Genomic DNA, 8,047 nt, shown 5'->3' with positions numbered 1-8,047 from the left:
TTCCAGCACCGCCTCATTCCCCCCGAGCTGGGTTAAGTGAGACATGTTGCTGCTCAACATTCTCTTTCTGCAGCCTCTAGTGCCAATTTTACGCTTTCTAAAAAGTTTAAAATTTAGCTACAAGTATTTGCTGGTTGTTTTCTACTTCAGCACCAAATCATTTTGCAATCAGTACTCAAGCATCTGCAGTGGGGTTTCAGATGGAGGGGGAGATTGGCGTAGATCGTGCTCTGAACCAGCACAGCCCCCATAAAAGCTCCTTTTTACAACTGCTGTGCACTCTGGATTCCCTGGTTTAACAGCCAGAGAGTCAGGCTAATGTGTTTGCTATTGCAGGAGGCAACAACTGGCAAAGTGGTTATTTCCTAGAAACAATTTGAATCCGTGTCTTTAGATGGCCACGGGAGCACACGACACTTCTGGCGTTAGAGCCTGACCAGGAGCACGACAGACAGTGGCAATAGTGGGGAAAAAAGGGAAAAATGACCAGTAAAGCAAATGTGGGGGTGATTTCATTTGTGTCTGGGTTGCAGCTGGTGGCTGGCAGGCCGTGCTGCAGGGAGGGCTCTCGCAGTCCTGTTGCTCTCGCACGACACCGACACAACATTTCGCTCTCAGTTATTTCTCACAGGGCAGGAAAAATGTCCAGTTTGCCTCAGTCTGTGCCCTCACGCCTGAAGGGGCTGCTTTGCTGCAAGCACAGCTCTTTCTGTTCTCTTCTGAGCTCAGATAAGAAGCTTAAAGCTTCTGTTTTTCTGTTAGGAAATGGTCTGCCTTGGTCCCAGAGTGTTTGTGTTGTTCCGAGGCTGAGTGAGGATGTCTGGAGGCTTTACAGTTACTCAGTGCAGTTCTGTGAGTAGCTGATACAAACATGAGGCAATGGGACAGTCTTTGCCATCTTTTTGGAGTGAAATGGTGTCCTGCTGTTTGTAACAAAGGTGTGCAATGAGTCCACACCGAGGTGTGGAGCAGAAGGAAACGTAGCAGAGAAAATCAAAATATTCACTTCTCTTTTTACTTCGCGGCCTGAGTTTGCCACCTTTGGAGGTTCAGATGGACATGAGGAGAGTAAGATGCTGCAGCACTGGAACAGGGCATGGGAGAGGCAGGGAATGTCCATCCTGGGGCTGTCAGCACAGAACTGGACAAAGCTGTGGCTGAGCTCATCCACTCCTGCAGTCCCTGTTCAGGAGGGTCCCTGTTGGATTAGATGGTGAGGAACCATCATTTCATCTGCTAAAGCATCACCAAGAGCTTCTGTGAGCCAGCAGAGCTACAGCAGCTCTGGGTTTGTGGCATTCACAGAATGCTGGAATGGCTTGTGTGGGAAAGGAACTTTAAAGTCCATCTCATTCCATGGGCAGGGACACCTTCCACCAGCCCAGGTTGCTCCAAGCCCCGTCCAACCTGGCTTTGGACACTTCCAGGGATCCAGGGGCAGCCACAGCTTCTCTGGGCAACCTATGCCAGGGCCTCCCTACCCTCCCAGCCAGGAATTCCTTCCCAATCTCCCATCTCTCCCTGCCCTCTTGCAGTGGGAAGCCATTCCCTGTGTCCTGTCACTCCATACCCTTTTCCAGAATCCCTCCTGACATCAGCCATGAGTTTCCTGGTCCCTGGGCTGGAGGGGGACGTTTCATCCCTGCTGCCTCCATGCTGTCAGTCCATCATTTTGTCATATTTGCTGAGGTTGGTTATATTTCTAGGAAGGGAAGGGACTGACTCATTGGCATAGCACACAGGTCATGGCTTCCCCTTGAATCATTTAGTCTTGCCAAGGAATATCTTATTGATTAGAAATTGTTTCCCAGGCTATTGGGGGGAAAAAATAGAAGGATATATCCTGGTGGCTGGAGTGAGCAGATGGGAAGCAGGATCCTGCTCCAGGCTCCTCCAGTGCTTTTCTGCATCAGCATGAGAGAATAATTTTCATGAATTTTGCTCTCTAGGTAGAGACTACATTTATTTTGAGTTTTAATAGAACAGTAAACTCAGTTTGTAGTAAAAAGTTATTGTGTATGATGAGAAAAGCTGTTGGAGGAACTCAGGGATCTTTGCATGCTCTGTGCTTGGGATGTGACCATTGTTAAGTCACTGAACTGTGGGCAAATGCTCTGCAACTAAAAATTAGGAAACAACTAGAAAATTGCTGTTCCTCTTCAGTGTCTGTGTGTTGAACCTGAAGTCAGTTCTTTGCTTGCCCTGGAAGGGATGATCCCACAATCACAGCATCCTGGGCTTTGGGTAAAATTCCTCCCAGGGAGGGTACAGAATTGTTGAAAGAGGGAGAAATGTGTTGTTTGCCATCTAAGCTGTTTATGAAGAATCTTGTGCATGTTCTCTTTGGTTGGGTTTGTTTTCCTTCTTGAGCTGAGTGAGTAGAAACTCCTCACATTCAGTGCATGAAGTTTTTAGCATTAAATATTAGGATGGGTTGGGGTTGAGGTTTGAGCCAAAGCATCTGACATTTCTCCTTGGTTTTCCTTACCTCAGGAAGAAAACAACGTGCCTTTCAATTCCCTTTTTCTTCCCTCTCTTTTTTAAAACAGAAGCCAGCTGCTTCTGATGCTTTCAGGTCTTAATTTGCTTTCCTGGAGAAACACATCTTATGTGAGGGGTGAGGGGAGAGATGCTGAGGAGTTGGCAGTTCCCCCAAAGCCCTATTCTAGTTTTCCCTGCTATTGATTTTGATTTTCTGGGACACAAGGGATGCACGTTCCATACTCTGCAGTCCATCACAAGTTTATCTGGCTTAGCTGGAGGGCTTTGTTCAAGCAGGGCTTGCTCACACACTGTATTTCTTATTTATTCCCCAAAATAACCCAGTTTTTGGCCATACCACCTCTGAGGGACACTCTGCACTTTCAGAGGGGGGAAGACAAAGTTCTTGGCTCCTGTGTGTCCCTTCAGGGCTCTAAATGTCAAGATTAATAGTCAAGGTTAATAAAATATCTGCCACAACTGTGCCAGCCTTGCTTAGAAGCTGCTCCTTGTCATGGAGGTGGGGGCTTGGAATCATCAGCTCCAGTGGGAATGGGGAGGAAGGGATTTCAATTTTTGCTCCTCAGTGGGAATGTTTCAGCCTGGCCTGGCCTCTCAGAGCATTAAAACAACCTCTGTGTGTTCACTGGGAGAACTTCCCACAGGGAGATGCTTCCTGGAATGTTCCAGGCTGGGTTGGATGGGACTTGGAGCAACCTGGACTAGTGAAAGGTGTCCCTACCTGTGGCAGGCGATGGGATGGGATGAGCTTTAAGGTTCTTTCCCACCCAGACCATTCCAGGATTCCCTGTTGGCCGCTGCCTCCATCTCCTGGGCCAGGAGGGGGGAGGAAAACCCCCCTAAAACTCAACTTCTCCCTATTTTCTGGCATTTTTTCTCCTCTCTTTTCCCTCTTTTTTTTTTTTTTGAAACTCATGCACTGCTCTCTACCACACTGCCTCTGCTGGTGGAATGTGTTTGTTTTCCTGAGGAGGTTTGAAAGTTGCTGCTTTCTTTCCTCCATTCTCCCTGAAAATTTCTTCCTTCTTTTATGAAACCTGTAAAAAATTTTGTTGGGGGAGTTACTGGTCTGAGTTATTAAAACTTGGTTTTAATTAAACAACAGTTCCTGTTCGCTCACTGCTGATCAATTAAAGATATGTGTTTATATCTCTGTCTTTATATCTATATGTGGATTTTATCTATAACTTTTTGCACTATCCACTCTTTTTAGAGATGCCCTTTTTGCAGTCAGACTTTGGTGAATTTGAAAAGAATTCATTGTCTTGTAAGGTCGGGATCCCAAAAGGGATCCCTGAGCTTTGCCCTTTTTTTAATGGCTTTGATCATTATCCTAAGCCTCAAAAATGCTGTGCCTACAATAGCTAAGAACTGCCTCTTTTTAAATAAAATAGAAATTTAAGAAATAGTTCAGTGCAGAGTATTGGAGTTACAGTTTCTTCATGTGCAGAAATTTGGCACCAACTGAATTTCCTGTTGCTGTCGTGTTTATTTTTCTACTATTTTAATAAATGCAGGGTCATTTTTTTAAAATGTATATTTAAATAATTTTTATTATCGGAGGAAGTTGTCGTGGTGATTATTGGTCTCATAAAATTTCTATAAATCTGCATTTAAAATAATAAACCATCAAATTTCTGATAGATACAATCCCCCAACTAACCCGAGTGGGATTGGGATCGGGCTCTGCATAAGAATATATTCCTTTATTTGTCCCAAGGTTTGTTTGGAGCTTCCTCTCTGGAGAGTAAAATGAACACTCCATGCCGTGGTGTTTGTATAATTCCTGCAAAACTGAAGTGGCTTTTCTATATTTTTAATATTTGGCACTGGCATCAAGTGTTCAAAATTGCTTTTTAATCCTCTGATTGCAGAATTTGGCTCTCTCTGATGCGTCTCCGATTTCTCCTTAACAACAAATGATTTATAGCCACCCCTTCTCAATCATCTCTTACAGCTTTTTACTGTAATAGATGAGATTTTTAAGCAAACCAAAACCCAACCCCAACAAACAAAAGAGCAGGAAAATTAATTTGTTTCCTCAGAGCTGAGTTTTTTTTTTCTGAGGGATAAAATTTTGCAAACACCCAAACGATGTTTTCCTTGAATGTTTCTCATTTCCGTGCATTTCATTTCTGCTCTTTATGTTTGTTTTTAAGCAGCTCTGCAGCTATTTAGCAACTGTTTTCTCTCCTCTTTAACATCCACTTGTCTTCACTGAAACTCATCCCCAGCAAGAGTTGTTATTGTAGTTGTTTTTTAGGCATTTTTTTGCCCCTCCTGGAAGATTTTTAAGTGTGTTCACTGAAATGTTCCAAGTTTCTGAGGAACCTTTTTTGAATTTTGCCTTTTTTCTTCTTATTATTCTACAGTGATGAGTTTGTTCACTTGCTTTTTTGGAGGTGGCACCAAAATCTGGGGGAGCTGACCCTTGAGATGAGACTTTTAGAATGAAATATTGGTTTAATCTCCTCCTAGACATTCATAAATTTGCTAATGGGTGTGGCATGCAGCAAAATGTTGTTTCTCTCCATGCTGTGCACGTTATTCCATGGGATTTTTTTTTTTAGTGCATCCTTCAAAAGCTGCATGAAAGGCACTAAATCTTCAGGCTTTGGCTGTAACCACAATGGATCAACTGTAACCAAAATGATCCATTCCAACTTCCAGTTCTACCTGATATCCAACAAAACCCCCTTTTCCCTCCCCACTCAGTGGAACAGGTAATTACTGTAGCAACCAGAGCCTAATTTGAAGGGTTAGTTGTTAATTAAAACACTGCAGAGGTGTAGGGTTGTCTTTTGGTGTAACCAAAGCTCCCATTCAAAGTTCATTAATCACTTTGCAGTTATTGTGCTGGGGAAGGTCAGGACAGTCGAGCTGCCTGCAGTAAACAAATTCCTGGCCTTGCAGAGCCACCCATGGGCCCGCTGTCCCTTTGTGCTCCAATTCCCAGCCATAATTAAATGTTAAATTGGTGCTGTCAGTGCTCTGTAAACCAAACCAGGGGCCTGCCCTCTGCTGGAAACTCAACCCAAACTTCCACGGATGAATTAGCGTGCATCATAATTAAATCATCGACTCTTCCCTTTTAATTCATTTGGAAACAGGAGATCTCTTCCCATGGAAAAAGGCTCAGCTTTCCTGACAGCCTAATTAAGTTGCCAGCCTGGCCTGGGTGGGCCCTGCTCAGCCAACAGACGTCGAGCATCTCCTCTCAACCTGCTCTCCTCAGTCCTGCTCCTCTCAAGCCCACAATGTTTTGCCACTCTTGATTCCTCCCTAGTTACAGCAAGTTCATGGATTCATGGATTATTCATCCGGCTCCTGCTCTGTCAGAGCTCCCACAGATGATCCTCCTTCCTGTGCTGATGTTAAATCACATTGATTATTTTTGTTGTTGTTGTTGTTTCTAAAAGCTGACGATGCCACATAAATGTTCTTCCAGGAGTTATTCAATTAAGGTGAAGTTTTTAGAAACTTCTGAGCTATTAACAGGAATTATAGAAGAGCTCAGGGTTATAAATAAGATTAAACAACAACTTCGCCCTGTCTGGGTGTGATTTTTTGCATGAAAAAACCCAACCATTAAAGCTTTTCTTCTTCGGTAATAATTGCTAGAGGTAGAGAGTGGTAAAATATTATAATTCTTTAAAGTTAGTGCCACATATATGACATTATTGAGTGTGGTGCCATAAATCAGTGTGAGACAGTAAAACTAGTGAAGAGGAAAACCTTTAATGGTTTTGTTTTTATGCAAAATTACATTGGATTTTGAATAGGTTTGTTTTTTTTTTCACCTGCCTTTATTTTCTTACATGTTCATGAGTAGGAGTAGGCAGGTCATTGTTAAATAGCCAATTATAAATGTTTGTCCACAGGAAATGAAGAAAAACTGCTGTTGAAATACTCTGGAAAATTATTTTGGGTACATGTGAACATGAACAATAATTCTTTTTAACTTTATATGCCAACACTGATCTTAAATAGCAACACAGGAATTTAATTTTGCTGATATTTTCTGGGGATCTTTAGGTTATAATAAAGACTTGATCATAACCTCTTTTAAATCATTTTAATATTTATATCTGAGTGTCTCACTGTCTTCCCACTGAAAACACCCACAGGACTGGCAGATTTGGGAGCTAAACCCTATTTTCCATGAAAATTCTGAATAGTGGCTGTTTCCTAATTGATTCCATTGAAAGGAAATGGGAAAGGGGATAAATTCAAGGCTGGACTCAAAGATTTAAGGTTGAACTTGATGATCTTGGAGGTCTTTTCTGACCTGAATGATCCTGTGATTCTGTTAAATTCCCATTTAAAGTTTGATATTCTTCTGTATCAAAATCTTCACTGTGTTTATTTTACATCAAACAGGCAGATACAAACCCTGATAAATATTTAATTGTAAATACATCCTTTTGGACGCTTGTTTTCACCAGTTTTCCTTGAGAAATGCTGTCTAAAATTGGCTTCACAGAAAACATCTGAGCTCCAAGTCATTTTTCTGTGAAATCAAGTTGCACAAATGCATAGAGGGAATTGTATGTGATCTAAAAATATTTAATTTTATTTAATTTGTTGAATTATTTAAAATTAATTTCATTTTTCCCCCTCACACAGGGCATACCATGTCCGTAGTGGAAAAATACTGGCAGTAAAGGTAAGAGATTCCAGTAATTTTCTTTCTTTCCAATCTTTCCTGACCTTGATTTCCTTCCCTTCCTTCTGATGGTTGGATCTCTGTTTGGTTAATTGCATTAAAATCCATGTTGTTTGGGCAGGAAACCCTCCATTTTAGTAATTCCAAATGAGCACAGATTCCCAAAAATCCAGGGTTTTTTCCCCCAGGGAAAAGCTCTTCCTGGACCTGGGCTTGTGTGAGGAAGCTGCTTTTCCCTGGTCCCTTCTCCACTGCTTCCTCAAATGAGCTTTTCCAAGCTTGGGGATGCCCTGGGAACCTGCCTGGAGAGGAGGTGGAGCACCAGGAAATCCAGGGAATTCACTCAGGCAGGAGGATCAGCGAGTTCACCCTTTGCAAGGTTAATTGAAATCACCTCCCTGTGGCAAAAAAAACCCCTTTTTTCAGCAATTTCACCTCCTTTTTCCCTTCGAGTCCATGGGTTTGGTTATTCCTGGTGGATAATGAGCATCCTGGAGATTTGGGAAACTGGGTTTTCTTGTAGGTTCTGCTCATACTGTGCCTGTCACTGTCAGTTATGTTTTATTTGGGGTGATTTCAAAGAGATATTAAATCAATATGTGTGTTATAAATAGATATATTACACATTTATATAATATATATGTTATAAATATAACAAATAATATGTAACTTACATATATACATGTGTTATAAATATATATAGTTTAAAATAAGGTGCTCATGAGCTGAAGGGAAACCTGCTCTGATGGTGATTGTGTCAGGTTGCTATTGAAAAAATTACCCAAATGCTTCTTATTTATTTATTTATTTATTTATTTGTTTGTTTGTTTGTTTATTTATTTATTTATTTATTTATTTGTATATTATATACATTTCTGT

The 8,047-nt window shown here is 41.7% G+C and overlaps 1 protein-coding gene across 1 annotated transcript in view; it reads left to right on the top strand.

The window, feature by feature from the left end:
- MAP2K5 (mitogen-activated protein kinase kinase 5) overlaps window positions 1–8,047 on the top strand; it is a 122,136-nt gene that overhangs the window by 29,748 nt on the left and 84,341 nt on the right. The window contains exon 9 of the mRNA XM_029958772.1: window positions 7,129–7,181. Coding sequence (XP_029814632.1) covers window positions 7,129–7,181 — 53 coding nt within the window. The remainder of the gene's footprint in view (window positions 1–7,128; window positions 7,182–8,047) is intronic.

The sequence above is a fragment of the Manacus vitellinus genome, unplaced genomic scaffold (assembly GCF_001715985.3).
Source record: "Manacus vitellinus isolate BGI_N305 unplaced genomic scaffold, ASM171598v3 scaffold_16_pilon, whole genome shotgun sequence".
NCBI lineage: Eukaryota > Metazoa > Chordata > Aves > Passeriformes > Pipridae > Manacus > Manacus vitellinus.
Note: the sequence above shows the minus strand (reverse complement) of the source record. Positions and strands in the feature narration are given on the sequence as shown.